The following is a 19,821-nucleotide window of genomic DNA, read 5'->3' as shown; positions in this document are numbered from 1 at the left end:
TACATCTTATATCAATGTATTGAATTTAGTTATATTGATGTAATAGAGCCAGCTACGTACTGTAAGTGATGCTATGTGGATAATTTTCTTTAAGAAATATTTCGACATTTTAAGCAATGTAACTTAATAACTTAAAAGTTGTAAAAGGTCACAAATTGTGCTGTGCATGAACGTTTGCTAATGACTGTGCAATTAATTACAGTTAAGCTTGACATTCTCATATAATGAGGATTATTGCAGTTTTTTTTTTTTTTGTCAGTGAATTCATGAGATTATTCATTTGAGAAAACAATGAGTTGAAACTATTTAAAGGGGAACTCTGCTGATTTTCCTGTCACCTTTAATCGTCATGAGCAGTATTAATCAGCCTGTAAGAACAAGTGCATACATGGAGTTTGAAAGTGTATTCATATTTTCTGTGGCTCTGGAGGGAGCTTGAGAAAAAAGAGAAAATAACCCCTTGTGATGTAGTCAGGGATACATTGAAAGTATCTTGGCTTCTGCTGCATTGATTACTTTTTACCTGTGTCTCCAGCAAGTCCCCCAAAAGAGTCCTTTCAAATATTCATTCATTCTATGTGAAACACTTCCCTTACAAAAACAATTTACCTTCAAAAGAACAAAAAAAAGAAAATAGCTCTTGACAGTTTATTTGGTCATTTTTACAGGACAAAAAGCAGGTGTAGTAAGGCTACTTGCTCTTTTTTATTTTTGTTCATATTTCATATAGCTCATCATATATTCAACAATTTTAGTCCATTTCAGTTTAGTAGGATCACATGTATTGATTTAATATGGACTGCCATTAATATAATATTTGTAGTTGCAGCACTGATTGAGTTCAGATGGTTTTGGCAACACACATAAATGTAAAACAGAAAAATGAAGTTAAGCCCTTCAGTCTTGTAACTAACTATTTCTTTTTCTTTCATGTGCATCTTTGTGCGTTTTTCTTCTTATACTTGGTTCCTCTCATTAAATACAGTTGTTCAATAATTACAATACAGGTTTATTTCTGTCAGAGGCTTATGTTGTTATTATGTTGCTTCTGTGTGATAAATATGAACACAAATACAGTAAAACCACTAATGACTAGCTGACAGGACAGCTGACTCTTTCAGACTTTCTTGAGCCTGTAACAAGAAAATACAACATCTCTTGTTCCTTCTGTCTAAACACTGTACAAAATTAACAAGAGCAACATTTCAGAGTAGATGACAGATGTTTCTTGATGAGTCTCTGCTGACAGGACTGATGCAGAAAGCAAACATCAAAAACACTGGTACTGTCCTTGAAGTCATGACATGTTAACATCATTAATTGTGACATATACACGGTTCGTTCCTCTTCATTTCTCAGGCTTCTTTCAATCCTTTGTGATGCAGGAATAATAAAATAGATCCCAAAGAATAACCCAGATGTCTTGAAAAGGCATGGCACTGACTGAAATTTAATCTTTTATGGTTAGGCCAGGTCTGAACTTAGACACAGGTTACCTCTTGCTGCATGTTTCATTGCATCATATCAGCTTTTTGTCTGAGTCAATGTCTCCTCATCCCGGAAATATGGATGTTCTAGTGCATTTAAGGCAGATATTCGTTTGAAGGGGTCAAAGGTTAGCATTTTCTGTGGAGGAAAGAATAGCAGGATATTAGAACTGTGTCACTGTCAAATTTTAGGTCTTAAAGAAACAGTTCACCATTTGGAAAAGGCACATTCACTTTCTTGTTGAGAGAGTTCAGTGAGGAGATTAATGCTGCGCCCATGTCTCTGTGGTAAATTTGGAGCTGGTTATCAAACACTGCATTACAATGGAAACTGGGAAAACAGCTGATCTGACTCTGTTCAGGAGAAACAAAATCCACCTACCAGTACCTCTATAGTGTATTTATTATCATATTATATCTTGTTTGTTTATCTGTAGAAAATCCAAATTGCAGAAAAGACAATTCACAATTTTTGCAGGATGTTATGTCCTGGACTATTTCTTGGCCACGACCAGTTGCTAAGCAACCAGCAGAGACTCCAGGGCATAACTGGTAAAAAAAAAAACAGAAAAAAAGAAAGAAGTCAAACTTATTCTTTAACAGGAAAGTGAAGGAATAGATCAATAAAAAAAAGTTGTCTAGCCGTTAGCTTCCTTTGGTCCTTAGGATTTATATTATTTTAATTTAGGGATTTTAAAGAACTATTGCTTAAACTGGTTTCTCTATCATTTTGGACTTAAACCATATGATGTATTTTCTATATCATATGGAAAGAGACTAAAATATATGTAGGAAGCAGAATAAATCTACTGTCTTATTTAATGGACATGTTTAACTCACTGGTTCAGTCACAGGAAAGCAACATTTCCTTCTTTAGATTTGTTGATAAACATAACATTAATCAGGTTTATCTTCAGTTTTAACATCACTGTATAATCCTAATCTCGCCCCTATTTTAACCAGCTGGAAAAGTTGCATCAGTTTCAAGAATTTCAGGTTTGCATCAGTGGAATTCTTGTGGCTTGTTCACTAAACTAGGAGAAAAGAAAATTCCTCTGAGCCCGAGTCTGCTTATCTTTAGTCCTGATTTAAACTGTAAACTCTTTATACAGATGAAAAATGTATCAATTACCAGACTGCCACTTTGATGTTTAATTCATGGCAAAATCTTACCAGCAAAAGTTGCGCCCCCTGCTCATTTATCTCTGGAACAAAGTCAGTGATTGGTCGAGGGAAGAGAGGGGGGAAGTTTTTTCTTGAAAGTGTAACATCAGTCGGCCACTCCTCCTCTGTTGGCAATCCAAAAACTCTGAAAACACACATCATGTTTAATGAGTCATCGTCCGATTCATCTCCTAGTCTGGTAAAAGTGAGGGAAAATGTTTCATACTCACTGAAAAATTTTCCCAAGTTGGTCCACTTCTGAGTCTCCACAGAATAAAGGTCTAAAACAGAGTTTTTACAAAAGTTAGATTTAAGCTGATTTATTGCCTGCTGGGTCATTGAGATGTGAATCAGCAAAGTAGCAAACAGATAAAAACACAGATTACCAGTTTTGCATGTGAATCAATGATTTAATTGTTTGCCACGTCTCACCCAGACCAACTAACTTGTGTTTATTAATGTTCATGAGTTATGACATTATTATTACAGATAACACACATCGTTACATCATCACCATCATTATCATTAACTGACAAAGCAACTATTTCGAGGCCTGAATCTCTAAACCAAAGCATCCAACCACTGAACGTCCACATGCAATGTGTCATTTCTACCACTAGATGGAGCTGCTGTGTACATCTCTGCACTGGAGTTAGTGGAAAGTTTTCATCTCACATGCACCACCTCAGACAGCTCGATCACGAAATGCCCATGATGCTCTCTGAGCAGAACGAGTTGGACTAACAGATTATAGCATTTGCTTGCAGAAAATGTTGACAACAGCCATTTTGGATGTGTTGAAGCAGGTCAGAGTGTGTGAGCTGTCAGTAGGTTTGTAACAACATACATGATACTGATGACTTTTGGGTTCAAGAAGTACAGCTACAGTATATGTCAGTGCCAAAACTGTATTTTTGTATATTCCAAGTAAATTTATTGTAGATCTGGTTGAAATAAAACGTTTGGATGTGCTGTAATATAATATGCAACGGCCCAGCTGTTTTTCACCAGTTCACCTCCCGACAGTCTGAGGCTGCAGACCAGATTTCCCCGAGGCCACAGATAACCTCGTAATGTGAGCCATTTACTGATAAAAATCGGAACCCTGCTAAACTACTGGAAAACTGCTTTAATCACTGCTTTGAGTTAACATCTGGACACTAATGCCAGAAGGTTCCTGCGTCAGACAATGAGAGATGAGCTTAAAAGGTGGAGCAAACTGTCGTCTACCAAGATAATCCATATATAATATTGTGTAGTATCTGATGATCTGTGAAGTCTAATATATTGTTTTAATGTGTTTGTTACAAGTGAACATATTCAAGGTAGAACTCATGTTTCTCTGAGCTGGCCTGAGGGGTTAAATGAGAAACTAAAACTCACTTTGTAAGAACAAACCTCCACCTTCAGGATATGTAATCAAATCACCAGCCAAATCTAATGAACTGTTCTTTTACTCTCTCTTTTTACCAAACTACATCATTGAAAGGCACAGTTATAGAGACACAGCCGTACACAACTACAACTACATCAATGTATAATGTCATCATAACAAAAACAATACGAAGTATCTTTTTATCTGCTGATTATTCTGCGGACTCACTTGCGTCTGAACATCTCAGCGAAGATGCAGCCGGTGCTCCAGATATCCACAGGCGTAGCATAACTCGACTGCAGCAAAACCTCCGGGCATCGGTACCACAGTGTCACCACCTGAGAGACACAAGTGAAGAAATAAATTAAAAGTAACCATGCCAAACAAGCAGTCACGTTTATAGAGAGAGTGTGAAGACCCTCTCTGGACTGACTTGTTGTCCTCGCCCTACAGGAGCCTGGTGGGCAGAGTTCATTTGTCAAGGTTGTTACAGGAGTGAATTAAGCAACTAACTATTGTGGTGGGTTTGTATGTTTTTCCTTGTTAACAACTAAATACTTGTGCGTGCCTGTAGCTTAAAACTGTTCCTAAATGATGAATTCAAGGGCAGCTACTGTAAAAACATCAAACTCATGCTAGTCATTCATGCTTGTCAGGAAATTAAAGTCAGAAAACAAATAATAAGCAAACATGGACACTGCCAAAGGGTAACGTGAAGTGCATTTCATTAACAAGGTTAATGTTTGGCAGAAGTGAAGTCAAAGTTTATTTATATAGCACATTTAAAACAACCTCAGTTGGCCAAAGTGCTGTACAAGCTGAAGACACAAGATAAAATAAAAGAACAATTATGAGCAAGGTGAAACACAAAAGATAAACTACACTATAAAAACAATAGATAAAAGCAAAAATATAATTACACAATAAAATTAGGATGTCAGGCTCAACCAGGATTAAAAACCAATGCAAAGAGTGGAGTCTTTCCAACTTTTCAGGGTCTGAGCAGTTTGGATACTGTATAGTATGGCTGTTCCACAGGGTTGGAGCCTGTGGAGAAGACTGGAGTGTCAGACACTGAATACACCCACCAGGAATAGTCTCTAAAGGGGTTTCAAACTGGTTGTTTGAATTATTAAAATCTTAACTATTGTGATCTGTGTGTAATAATAATCATATTAATTGAGAAATCAACCAATGTCTTTACTTCAAATCCATTTTTTGTTGTTCCAGCCAGAAATAATGTCTTTTTTTGTAGCAGGTCCCAGAACTGATGTCATCAGTTCAACAACATGTTTTATAATCAGTTTACATAGAATTAGGAAAAGCCATTAAATAACAAGGGCCTGTGACCATCTCTAGGACCCCAAACTGAACGTTTATGCTAATCAATCTAAACAAATTAAAAAAAAAAAAAAAAAAAAAGCACAGTATGCTGTGGGAAAATACAGTACACAACACGATGAACTACTGGTAACACCCAGGTTCTTACCACAGGAGTGAGGGCCATGTGACAGCTGTAGATCCTGGCCAGTCCAAAGTCAGCCAGCTTTACCTGGCCCTGGCTGGTTACCAGAATATTCTCTGGTTTCAGGTCTCTGTGCATGACGCGGTTAGAGTGAAGGAATGCAACACCGCACAGCAACTGCCTCATCAAGTCCTGCAAAAAAAAAAAAACCCACTCACTTCAAAACAGGCATATCTGAAATTAAACTTAATATTTCAGCAGATGCTTTAAAAAGAGACTACATAAACTCCTCCATCTTTTCAACATTAATTTCTTCCTTCTGAGCCATTTGAAATGCTCATAGTTTAGATACTGTTTCAGTCAGTGCATACTTTTATGCGGTCAGGGGATAATCCAGGAGCTGGGGCCTTCTCTAGGTATGTCTTGAGGTCTTGGTCCACGTGTTCAAACACTAGAGTGACTTTCGTCTCCTGGTCTGACCTCTGGGTGGCACATACATCCATAAGCCTGACGCAAGAAAAACAGTGACTCCTGTGAGAGGTGTTCACAGTGAAACATAGACAACACAAGCTGAAGAGTCATCACTTTGATGAATGTCTTACCTGACCACGTTGGGGTGGTCGAACTGCTCAAGCCTTTTTAATAGAGCCACCTCTCTGACTGTGGAGAGCGGGAGGCCATTTTGGTCTGTCTGGACACGCACACTCTTCAGAGCCACAAACTTCCCGCTCTCCGTGTCTCGGGCCTTATAAACTGTCCCGTAAGCGCCGCCTCCGATCTCTGCCACCGGCTCATACTGGATGCTGGAGCCGTGGGCCATGACCAGATTCATATAGACTGAAAGACAAAATATGACAAACATATGAGATGCAAAAGCTAAAAAGATGATAAAAGGATATGATGTTACATGGAGACTACACTGTTTTATCTGCCTTGTCTTATCATCAGTAGCCTCTATCGCACTAATTGTCCTCTTTCGTGGGTCTTCAATTCACTTCAGAGTCCGTTCTAAAGGTGAGAACTCTACCCCTAAAAACAAGTTGGAAGCAAATGCTACAAGCAAATGACAATGTTAACATGCTGGTGTTTGGCAGGTTCATTGTTTACCATAATTCATCCCCATCTCAAAATACAGCTGAGACTGATGGAAATATCTCTGTTTTTGCATGTAAATGATGGCACTCAATGAAAATGTATCCATCCCATGCTTCTTGAAATATTCTGCACCAAAGTGTTGGACCAACCGACTGTGAATGTGATCTGTAGAGCCTTGCCGTCAGCATGGCTAAAAATGACAACATCTGACATTAGCATAACAGTTTAATTAACTCTCTGTACTGGCAGTGAGAAGCTGGTGGATATCCAGCAATAAAAGACATAACTGTCCTCAGGCTTAGAAATAACACACTGCAGAAGCTGAAACTCATTCTCTCTAAACCTTTTACAATCAAAATGTACACATGCTCCCCAACAGCTCTTGTGCCCGACCATCCACTTCCGAATGAATACAACAGCTATTTTTAGTCACCCTGCCAGCAGTCTCAGAAATAACTTTTCAGCCACTTTCAAGTGCGGACAGAAGACACTTTCATGTTCAGACCTCTCTTTATATGAAAGTCTAATGCGTTTGTGAATTCTTCAAACGCTGTCTTATTTCACCTGTAGCAGCACCACCCTTTGTGTTACTTGTTTCATTTTATTAAAGTTATAGCAGCCAGACGGCTTCAGCTTGTTAGCAGAATTGTCATTCCAGGCATTCTTCAGTGACTTCTCAGCTGCCAGATGCATCAGCTCGAGGAGGAGGAGGAGGAGGTGCGCAGCAGTGTGGAGGAGAGCTTCATTTAGGAATCAGTCACAGCAGCTGCCGACAAACAAAGCAGTAAGCTGCTGACCCACATCATCAATGTCCAGAGAGGGACATGGAAAAGTCCAGTCTGGTCTCAATGAAAATATAACTTAACAAACTGAACCGGTGTAACAGCACACTCTGTGAGGCAGGACGAGGGCTGTTTTTCCCCTCATGTTATTACATTTGTAAAACAGACTGCTTCACACTGTCTGCCAGTGTAAAGTGGTGAGAGGGCAGCTGTATACAGAGGTGGCAGCATCAAAGAGAGAGAGGCTGTACAGCTCAACTACCTGCTGAGGAAAAGCAACAATAGTTAGCTGAGCTTTGTAGAGTAAATGTAGCAATGTGAATAAAATACTTTTCTATATAAATTAAGATTAAATAGTTGAGTAGTACATTTTCAAAAACATAATACAACTAAAAAAAGACTGGAATGGATAAACAAATAAATAAATCTGACGAGTATTTTGTGTTCAATATCTAAAGAAAAAAACCCATTAAGATACTTAATTGAAATGAGATAAATCTTGTAATTCAATTAAAATATTACATATCATAAAGAAGACATGCTCACTGATTTGTAACATTGCTCACAATGACCTAACACAACCAAATGTATTATAGTTAAATTAGTAGACAAACTACAGCTAAATATCTCAGTGGATTCATTTCTATTGTTTCATCATACTGTCCAACACAATCAGCTAGAAGATTGCTACTAAGGATTATTATTATGATTATTTTACTATCGATTAAATGTTTCGTCTGTCAGAAAATATGGGAAAATACTGATACATGTTTCACAAAGCCCAGAATGCAACTTAAAATATTATATTTTGTCCAGACAAACAGTCCACACCTCAAAGCTTTTCAGAAACTGAACTGGCAACTTCTGTTTTCACTAGCTAGTCACAAATGTTATCTGTCTTTGTTTGTCTTTAGTTAAAGCTTGTTTTTTTGCTATTCAGCTTTCTGCGCCGACGCCTATTAAAGTAATGCCTCATAAGAGCTCTCCAGGTACTTTGGCTGCAAAGTGCTGAAATTGTGACATTTTTTCTCTTATCTTAAGAGGAATTTAACAATGCTGCTTCTCTTGGGTTCCCACACATTTTCACAGACACAATTTTAAAACTTCAAGAACCCATAATATAATTTCCATGACCATTCACACCCTTTAAGCACATGAACAGAAGTGCACTTTATTTAATTATCATATGAAAATTAAAGAGCAACTTTTTTCTTTTTTTCTCTGATTATCACTTATTTTCATATTCACTTAAAATACACAGTCATTGCATTTGCCCTTTATTACAGAAACAGCTTTACAGTCTCTTAGGATAAAAACATCTTCCAAACGTCAGGAAAAACTGAGCTGACTTGCTTACACACAATTAAAAATTCAACTATAACTAAATTCAACAAAAAACAAACACCTCTTGCACCAGATGTGCTATAACTGCTCAAACATAGTGTATTTCAGTTATTTACTGTAATAGCATGGTTTCCTTAACCTGATGCGACAGATGGTTTGTTATACAGACCCATCTGAGAAGTTGTTCATGGAAACTGGACAAGGGAGGGCACTTTCAAAATATACATGGCAGGTGATTGGAGGAACTGTCTGCCTACCAGTGGAAGCTATTTCTGCAAAGCTTACAAGTAGCACCTTTTTTGGCCTCTAACCAAAGTTTATATCGTTCATTAGAGAGCCATGAAATATTAAACATACACTCGCCCGGCTTGTGACAGATTCCAACTGGCTAGGTATCCATTTCAACTACATACAATTAATGGAGGAAAAGACAGGAGGATGAAATTGAAGGAGCATAATCGATGCAATGTGAACAGCTACAGAAATTTGAACTTCAAAACATTATATGGAAGATTCTCCATGGAGGATTACTGTAACAAACTAGCATAATTAACTTCATTACACATATCAAAATGAAATTCCATGACTTCTCCAAAACTTTTAATGATTTTACTTCATTTCATGATATTTCCAGGCCAAGATAACAACATTTTCCAGGGTTTTCATGAACATGGGAAACCAGCTTCTTCATTCACCAAATGTTTAACAATCCATGAACGCAGGACAAAGTACCTGACCTCCTGAGAGAAGTCAAATGACTCACTGAATGGAATGCCATTTTAGAGCAAATACACGTTATGAAGGACTTTTGGTCGCGACAGGAAGCACCTCCAACCAAACTGCTTTTCCGTCCCATTGCTCCATACTTTCCACTTACCAGCTTCTCCGCCAACTCCATCCCTGCAGCTTCCTGCCAGGCAACAGGCACACAAACTGCAAACAGCCTCGTTCCACTCTTTCCTCCCCTTTGTTCGAGTTGAAGCCTTTAATCTATCAAACCAATTTGATTCTACTCCTGTGGAGTGGGAGGAAGCATCATCTTCTCATTTTCCATCTGTGCCCCCCCTCCACCAACCCCATAATCTCACCTGTCGCCTTTATAGCCAGCACACATCTCTCTGCTGCTACTGTTCATCCTACAGTGCATTTTTGACTCACCTATTCAGTTTTGTGGTCAGCTTCAACCTACACATGTACAGTTTCAGTTTTAACAACATTTATTTAAAGCGCTGTCACTATCCAAATCCCCTCCGGTCGGTGAAAAAATGATTACTTTCCTATATTTTATTAAATTCTTGTATATAAATCTTATAGACTTGTATGCTTTCTTGTAAAACTGGGTCTTGACTTAATTGTGCCACAATTTTCATGATCTAATACAATCCACATGTCTTGCCTGTCCAATGTTTTGTGTAATTTTTATACATTTCCTAGAGTCCATCATAAACCCAGGATTATGTTGATATATTTAACTAATCTGAAATGTGTGTGACTTTGACATGAGTGAAAAGCTAAACTAGTTTAGAGCCCTGCTGCTGTGTCAGACTGAGTACACCTTGGACTCGTTAGAAGGCAGAAAAATGTTTCTGCTAGGGGAACGGAAAAAACAAAACAACATAAAGAGCTGAAAGCCAAACACTTCCAAAAGGAATTCGCTCTTGTTGTACACCACTATAATTTACCAATGTCAGTACTCCAAAATCGAATGCTCTAAACAACTGTTAAAATTTTTGTTTATAGCAGTTTGACAGCATTTTTTTTTTTTTTTTTAAATGCAACTTTGTAAATATGATTTACAACCCAAGATGCAAATATAATAAGGTCAATTATATCTCAAGGTATCAGTGAAATGATAATCTATCAGGTTTTGTACATAAATTATACATGAACAGTATCAAAAATACTGAAATTTGTTTTATTTCCTGAGGAAATTAATATGTTTTGTCCCGGGGAGAACAAAACAAAAATGATGTTGTTTGGAAATTGTAAAACAAACACATAAAAGTGATAATGGTCATAATTTAAGAGGAAGGTTTAATTAAAAAACAACAACATTGTTTTGGCTAAATTTGTGGAAAGTTTTGGATATAAAAGTCAAGCAAAGTCCAAATACAATTTAATTCAGGAAGATGTACAAAAACATTTTTTTTTTTAAAGAGGTATGGTGCTGAAGAAGCAGTTGTAGAATGTTGAGGTTATTTTCAAAATTATATCTGATTAACATCAGATGGATGTTTGGGTTGTCGTAATAGCATTGGTTATAGTTGTAGCTGGTTGTGAGTTACATTAGATATATATGATATAAATTGAGTATATTGTGTGAGTTATGGAGAAGGGATTGGACCATATAAGTGTGCAATTCTTCCCACTCCTTTTCAAACAGACATGTATATTTATTTATGTCGTTAATTTATGTTGTTTGAGAATTTGTTATTGGGAGTTTCCAGCATAGGTTTACTGTTCATTCTATTTCCTAGTGTTGTTTGTTTTTTTTTGTTTCTTTTTTGAACATGTTCAAAATAAAGATAAAACAGTGCTTAAAATAATCATGTCATTAACCAACATTGTGTTTGAACAGGGCTCAAAATAAGCACCAGCTGCCAACCAAATGCTGGTAAAATGGTGAATTTGCTTCACTCACCAGCCAAAAAAACCCCAACAATGGTAATTATTGAGTGGCTGGTAACATTTGAACATTCACTAACAATTAGACATAAAAGTTAAATTTTGCACCCTGGTTGAAAATTCACATTAGGAGCTTAAACCACAATTAGTGAAGTGGTCAGAATAATTCAGTTAAGAGGAAGTGATAGCATTAAGTAAGTGCATTATTCATGGTGAACACACCACATTTCTTCCTATTAGGCAAACAAAATGTTGAGTCAGAGTGTCTGCGGACAAGATTGCCTGTATGCCTGTCTGTCTGCAAAAAAGACAAATTCCTGTTACTCACACGATCACACTGAAAATAACTTCCTTTTCTGCTGACTGAAAATTAGAAATCACCAAAATAACCAAATGGTGCTTGCTTTTTTCTCTCATGAGCAAACTGTAACTTAATGAATCCATTAAAAATGTCAATCTTAAATGTATAAAGATTTTCATATTTTTATTTTGCAGATTTTCATTTGTATGACTACATAATAAAAAAGAAAAAAACTCAACTACTCTGATTAAGCATTACTTGTATCCCTACAGACAACCAGTAAACAGTCTCTTAACTAATGAAATTTACTATATATTCCATAAAGATTGTTTTTGATACACTCTGCAGAAAACAAAATAATGACTTATAGTTTCTAATCATTACACTTGTTTGAATAGGTAAATACTTTTTTGACACATAAACAACTTGCTAAATAATGAATATTTTCCAAAGTTCTGGCCTCACATTCATCTTTTTTCTCTTGCAATTATTAAAACACTCAAAAGGAGGAATCTGTAGCTGTTTATATTTAAAAAACATATTATGTAAAATGTACAAATACAATAACACAGAACACTTGCAATTATTACTTATGGTATTTATGATATATTTAGATTCAAATGTGTAACTTTCAGACAACTATAACTACTAATAATTCATATTTATTTATTTATTTTTCCATTTGAAAGGCCACTGAAAGAATTTTGTCTCAGCTTGACCACAGAAATTTGCAAAACTTCATAGAATGAAGCAATCAATATAAAACATAATGCCAACATATTTTGCATATTGCGTGCTAAAATATCACAACATTGTGTATTTCACAAGTTGATCTGACAGTGCTCCAACCAAAGAGTTCCTCTTCTACCACTCTGATGTGTGATATATATAGTGACAAAAATATCAGTGAGTTTTTAAATTTTGAAATTCTGGTAACGATAAATTGGATGATTTTTTTTTAAATTTAAAAATACAAAACTTAAAACATTTTTGATGAGGAGAAACTTTTCAGTGCTCTGTTTTTGGAGAACAAACCGACAGTGAAAATAACAAATCACTAAATTCAAATAATTTAATTCAGTTAATTGCTATGTAGTTTGTTCAGTTATTACCTAAGTGATCACACCAACATTCAAAATATGTACCAAACACTTTGGTTCACGTGTCGGTAAGCAGTCGCAGTTATATTCAGTTCAGTGCAACTGTAGACCTATAAAAGCACAGTTTATAAGTTTAATAGCTCAGCAGCCAGTCGTTTGCAACATGTATCACATTACGATAGTTTCTGTAGCTCTTTCTGCCTTTCAGAAAACTAGTCTTGACAGCTGAGTGGACACAGCTCTCTGTCACCAGTGAGGAACTCAGCTGGCTCCAAAACAGCTGATTCAGTCAGTGATGCTGAAGATTCAGTGAAGTTGGTTAAGAGTTAAAGATTTACTCCTACATGTGTACTGAACACATCCAAGACAAACTATGGAAGAGGGCCACTGTTTCTAAACTACTTCAGACCACTTTTCTTGTTACTCAAGAGCCATCAGTGTACATCCACTGATCCATGTGAGATAAACTAATCCTGGCTGATAATATCTGCCGGCCACTTTATCTGCCAGGCTCTGATCCCTGTAGTGTCCTCACAGGAGTTTCTCTGAAGGGTGAACTGCTTGATTGATTGCTGAATTACAGAAGTATTCTGTTAGAAGTACTTAGTGTTTCATTATGACTGATCGGGTCTGTGATCACTTGTCAAACATCCTGGTCTCACAGGAAGTGGTCAGTCTCTACATGACTTGTCACCCCAACCCCAACTACCCCCCCCCCCCCCCCCCCTCCTCCTCCCTATTTCCTTGTTTAGTAACAACACCAGCAGGGATAAGATTGTGCCACAACATCTGGAAGTAACACATGTGTCTCAACAATTGAGGTCACGAATCTGACCGCCTGTAATGGCAGCTATTGATCACCAGGGCAGCCTGTTAGTATTGATCATGTGCCAGACGGAAGTTGACAATTCTCTGCTGAATTTTAATCCATTGATCTGCTTGATAAAAAAATCTAAATTAAGCCGGACACTAAAGGCCAGCTTGTGGGCGGAGACATAAAGAAACAGGCCCGACACGTGGTGCTCCTCCATGGCGCTCCTTTGTTAATTAAACTGGCGAGAAAAGTGCAGCAACAAACAGGCCACACGGACTTTCTCTCCTCACCTACATGTTCACTGACGTGGCGGAGGAGAAAAACAGTAAAAAAAAAAAAAACAACAAAGAAACAATACAGACACAGCTGGAGCTGGATGATCTCCGCCTGCAATAATCTGTGTGCCATGTTACATAAACGTCTCATGTCCGCTGCCAAAGTGTCAAACACACACACACGGATCACATGCGTGTAAAAGACATGTAGCCTACTCACCTCGGCTGCTCTTTGCTGTGGCAGGTAAGCTTTGGCTTTAGCTTTATGAGGAAGACATGCTAATTGATCTGCCACGTATAACTCCTGCAGAAACGGGTCAGAAGTGGCAGGTCGGGTTTGAGCTGAGCTTTTCCAGCCTGGCACCGGCTCCGATGAGGAGAAGAAGACAATCAGCCGATATGATTTCGGCCTTTTTCCTCCCAGTCTGCACTCTTTTGGGTTGTCGCTTCCTGTTGCTTCATGCAACTCTGGTTCGGAGGCGGAGCTTCAGTCTTCAGCTGTACATCATATATGTGGCATCCAAACTTTTAATGACAGGTTTAATCGTGACTGCAGAAGGATTTCAGTCTGTTGTTGTAAAATGTTTTATAAATACAAAGAAGGTGCTTTCTTCTGCCTGTCGTTGATTTCAGATAGCCTTCTAAAGATGTGAAGACACACCTGTTGATTCAGCATGTTACAAAAATGTTTTCTTAGTTTAGTCAAGTTTATTTATTTTCACAATAGACAAAATACAAGAATATCGTTAAACTATCTTATTTATTATTATTATTATTATTATTATTATTATTATTATTATTATTATTATTATTATTATTATCAATTAGTTGATTATCTTATTAATAGTGATGAGATGAAGCCAGTCAGTTATCAGGAATGTGCTGCAATTAAAGAAATACATAAACTGTAATAGCTACACACTGTGTATGGATGATGAAATTACTTATGTTGCTTGTGGGCATCAGTTACTGAAACAAAAATGGTGTTTAGTCATCAGTATGGTGGCTACGGAGATTAATCTTAAACTGATATTTTTTTTTAAAAACATTTAGCTATTTGGTACTGCACAAGCTGTACTTGTGTACTTTTCTTGTGCAATACTTGCAATTGTTTGTGAGTACTTTAACCAGTGTTGAAGTCAGTCACAATAATCTGAATGTCAGTCTAACCTGAAACAAACATCCAGCCGGATGTTCAGGGAATTCTGCAGCAGATCTGCAGCTGGAATGTTTAAACTCAATTATTTGCTGATAATGAACACACTTAGTTATTTACCAGTAAAGAGGAACAAAATGTACAAATGGGTTAGATGTGATTCGGTAGTGGTGAAACAACACTAATAATCGTAATAAGGGTGCACCTTGAAGTCAATGACTCATTAAAGGTTAATTTCATTCCTTCATTGATGTTCATTGGTTCCAAACAAACTGCTCAATGTCTGCCTGCCTGGAAAACAGCGTGTGATCACTGGAAAAAACATTCATGGCTGACTTGTGGTTGTCTATAAATAAAATTTCAGTTGTTCAGTTTTAGTTTATATGTTCTGCTTCTTTGCACAGCGGATGCATTTGGGATACAGTTTTTCAGAGCTTTTACAGTATTCCTTCCAGCCACTGTGCCTACATTTGTGTTCTTGCTGGATTTTAGAGAGAAAGTGAGCACACGCTGTCAGTATCTGGGGGTGCAGTACAGTGACAGTGGCTCAATGGGACTAAAGTCTAAAACAAGGCGTTACTTCTCTAAAAACTGTAGGAGAACTGCAGAAGAAACACAGTGATTTCTGAGGAAAAGATTTCTAGACATTTGAAGTAGTTTTTTATTGCAGTACAGCGTGTGCTGAACATACTGTACCTGAGATGAAAATGTGTTTGGTTTTTAAAAAAGAAACTGAAAATTTAAAATAATAAAATATGTTCAGTGATGAAGAAATAGAAGGGTTAGTGTTAGTGTTAATTACAAAAAACAAAATGTATTTAAAAAAAACAAAACAACAAACAACACATTTGCATACATTTTTATGCATGTAAATTTTATTGAATACATACACACTGTATACACACTGTATATTTATTAATGCATTGGTTTATTTAACAGGGACAGTGCACATTTATAAACTATAAATTAGCCAGAGTTAGCCAAGTGGCTCTTTTTCATCTGTAGTTGCTGTACAGATGTTACAAAGCTACCCTGCTTTGAAAATATCTAAAATTACAAAGTTAATGAGAACATTTATAAAGATGCAGAGTAATAATAAAAACAGACGATAACATTATCAAAAATATCAAATTTCATAATTAGTTTGTAGTTTTATCACTACAGTTAAGGACTAAATGTTGGTGTTATTGGCTGAAAATCTGTGTTCTGGCATTTTCTTTCATTCTTTTCTTGATTGATAGAGGACATTTTACAGTTTGGCACAGTGCAGGCGGCCATAGATCAGATAATGATCAATATGAATAACTATATCTCTGATTTAAGTAGTCTTTGTTTAATAGTTACAGTGTGTTGAACATTTTTAATTATATCCCTTTTAACTGACTCATAATGTCTCAGTGATACCTTACATTACATTTTCATCAAATCTTTGGACATAAAAAAGTGACTCTAGCTCTGTATTTATGTGTACCCCCACTCAATAGTAGTCTGGGACCCTCCCTAATCATACAGATTATGACACCGTACACCACCTGCTCCAAATCTGTGATCCATATTCAGTTCTCACAAACCTGAGATTACTGTCATTGGCCCAATTTCTCCAACCAGCACAGTGTCTTCTCCTGCAGCACTGGTGACTTCACTCTGACTGATGTCTCCTCTTACTATACTATATATAACTCTCTGATTACAGCCTTACATTGGCCACTTCTAATAGGACATACTATCTTCCTGAGCACTTATCGGAGCCTTTCTCACCTTTAGGCTGAACTATTTTAATGAGATGTTTTATAGCACTGTAAGTTCCTGCATGAGACAGTGATCAAGTACACAGAAAACTCCAGAAACCTACTGTACATTAAGTTATCATTTACTATATCACACCCACAATAGTCTCACAGTGCTTTAAACATATACTGTACACCGATTGGATCAATCGACCAACCCTTTAGATCAATATTCACTCAATATTTATTTATCAAAAATATTTTTGGTTCATATTCAGATGACAGTGAGTCAGCAGATGCTCAATTTTAGTCTAAATAATCCCGCCCTGCTACCCTAACGCACCAGGTACATTGTGTATTTTCACATTTGTGATACTTTTGAACTATTATACTATTATGGAAAATATAGTTTGTCTTGTAATTTAAAAATATTCTCTCAGCATTTGTGATGTTTTTGAAGAACAAAGACAAACTGTTGCTTAAACCGTTAATTTCTTGGGAAATAGCAAAAATATATTGTTCAATGCCATATCTCCAAGCAATTAAAACATTATTGACAACTTAAAAAGACCAATAAAGCCTCCTGTGATTTTGAAGTCTTCAAGGACTTGAGTTAAATCAGGGATTCATTGAGATCAGTCCGAATGCATGCTGTATTGGTTACTGCAAACATGAGCTTACTTTAAAAAATCTAGAAAATGCTAAAGATGTGGGGCTTTACAGAGTCGGATGAATGCCGATTTTATTTTGTTGGGTTTGAATCAACAGATCACTTGTTTCAGTTCTGTCATGTTGTTTCGACCTTTTGGAGGAAGGTTCAAACAATGTGATCAAAAATCCCAGCCAGGTTTCCAGCCAAAGCTTTTTGTAGTTGTACTGGGGGATGTTACAGTAACAAATACTAATATAATATTATCCTTTTTTCCCCCTTTTTTTTGGTCAGGGAAAGTCTTATTTTTTTATTTTTTGTCAGGTAAAGTCTTAATTTTTGAAGCTGATTGATTCATTGAATATTAATCAATTCAGAGTGCAACTTTATTTAGAAGGGTGTATCACAAATAGAAATAATGACCCAATTATCATATATGATAATTTCCCGACGCAAAGTTAATTGCAGCTGAGAAAAAAAAAAGTGTTTAAATACATGTGTCTTTATATTCCACATAATGTTATTATTTGGTATTATTTGTGTGAAATTTATGTTTGAGTTGATCTTTATGTCGGATTTTATCTGATTTGTTCTGTGTGGTTGTATTCTTTTATATTTGTCTGCCTTCATAATAAAGGGAGAGGGGGATACATTGAGCTTTGTCACCTGTATTACAATACATCTCCAGCACATTGTAGCTCACTTTCACCAACTTACAACCAACGATTTAACACTTTTGATAACTTTTGATTAAATCTACAGACAAACTGGCTGCACATTTGTAATGCAGAAAGTCAGAAAAACGTCATAAGCCTGTGTGGGACAAAATAAATCATGCACATGCAGGTATTATAAATAACAAGTCTCAGTTATATTCATTGGCTGATATTCAATATTGTGTTTTTGGAAACAACTCGTGATTTTCTAGAGATACCGTTCATATTTTGGCCACTGTATTTAAAAAAAGATTATAATTCAGCAAACAAGTACAATGCGTGTCATTGTTTATCCAATAATAGCAGCAGACAGTGTGAGACAATAATGTGACAGATGTGTTGTGTTTCTGTGAATGGGGGATCCATTAAATCTATTGTACGCACACACTGTCCTCACTGTCCCAACCCTGGAGAGCTCTTGTACTGTTTATTAGAGTCTTATGACACCGTGCATGACATGATGACACACATATTCACACTGGGTCTCTTACAATAATTGTATTTTTTCTCTCGATCAGCCGATGGTTATCAGCACGTGGCCTCCACGTCACGTGAATATCAGCACCTTGGACAGCAGCAGCGGCTGTTGATGAAGCTCATTTTTGCTCCTCTCAGCTGCTGGGCGGGAGGATGGTTTAATGGAAACACATTGCTGCCTGTTACCATGCAGTTAGGAAGTTTGTGCTCTGAGCTGGCGTGCCTGAGAATCAAGTTTTAACATCCAGGAGATTCATGAGGATTCAGACAACACTACAGCCTGCCATGTGGAGGGGCAATTTATTATCCTATGATTCATGGGGGGCCTTGATTTGATTTGGTTTAACGAAGAGATGATGATGCTGCTGCTGATGATGATGATGGTTTTTTAAGAACCCGGAAGGGACAATTGCAGTCTGCTGTCGGCTCATTTTGTGTTTGCAGGAATCCATATCTGGCATCCTCTTCCTGATTTGTGGCGCAGAGATGATCTGGAAAAGAAGACAACTGGCACTGTAAGTTGTTGTCCAAATGGATTTTTATTGCTCGTCTCATTTTATATTTTTTGCATCCATCTCAAACATACAACGCTGCTGGGTTGCAACTTTGCAACTAAGGAGGGAAAGGTGTGGGGAAACCCGCATAATATACAAGCCAAAGACAAAAGCTACAGCGAAGAAGAGACAAGAGGAAATAGTGTTGAACTGATGGATGCCACTGCGAGACAACAAAGGATGCAAGCTTTCATCTCCCCTGTAGGTAAATGAGAAACTCAAATATAAATCGGATTGGACTAAGTTGTTAATGGGATTTAATATCAACCCCCCTCAGACAGCCTCGCTGAAAAAGAACAGACAACAACACCAGCATTTTGTTGCAAGCCTCGGATAGCTCTTGCAGAAAACACCAAGAGGACCCTTTTGGACCTCGGGATACTAACAGTCAGGTGGATTTGAACATGATGCTGCTGGACCCCTCTGACTGTAATGTTGGTGCCTCACAGTTCGTGGCTTCCAGCCTCCATTGAATCCCGAAAGAAAACGCCTATATTCATGAAAAATAATCCTTCCCTATTGGCTGGATTGCAGTGCACATGCTATAACAACAGGATATGCAAAGAGCTATGGGCTGATCTAATAGCCTATCATGTTGTTCGCATGCTTTTTTGACCGATATCTGTATTTTAATTTATTTTATATGTTAGTATGTGAACTGTCCGCTTGAATCAAGTGGTTCAGATGCCAGCATAATAATAGTAATGATCATTAT

General features: G+C 37.1%; 2 protein-coding genes across 2 annotated transcripts in view; one reads left to right on the top strand and one right to left on the bottom strand.

Moving 5' to 3' along the window:
• suox (sulfite oxidase) overlaps positions 1 to 19,821 on the top strand; it is a 161,844-nt gene that overhangs the window by 77,969 nt on the left and 64,054 nt on the right. The window lies entirely within an intron of this gene.
• Positions 646 to 14,258, bottom strand: cdk4 (cyclin dependent kinase 4). The gene is made up of 8 exons (XM_062415746.1): positions 14,048 to 14,258; positions 6,094 to 6,328; positions 5,863 to 5,998; positions 5,516 to 5,683; positions 4,255 to 4,364; positions 2,882 to 2,932; positions 2,661 to 2,796; positions 646 to 1,626 (listed from the first exon to the last, which is right to left on the bottom strand). Exons 2-8 carry the CDS (start codon positions 6,321 to 6,323, stop codon positions 1,525 to 1,527), a joined length of 933 nt encoding a protein of 310 aa, XP_062271730.1. The 5' UTR covers positions 6,324 to 6,328; positions 14,048 to 14,258; the 3' UTR covers positions 646 to 1,524.

This window comes from Scomber scombrus, chromosome 3 (genome assembly GCF_963691925.1).
Source record: "Scomber scombrus chromosome 3, fScoSco1.1, whole genome shotgun sequence".
Classification (NCBI taxonomy): domain Eukaryota; kingdom Metazoa; phylum Chordata; class Actinopteri; order Scombriformes; family Scombridae; genus Scomber; species Scomber scombrus.
This window is presented reverse-complemented; position numbering and strand designations above follow the sequence as displayed.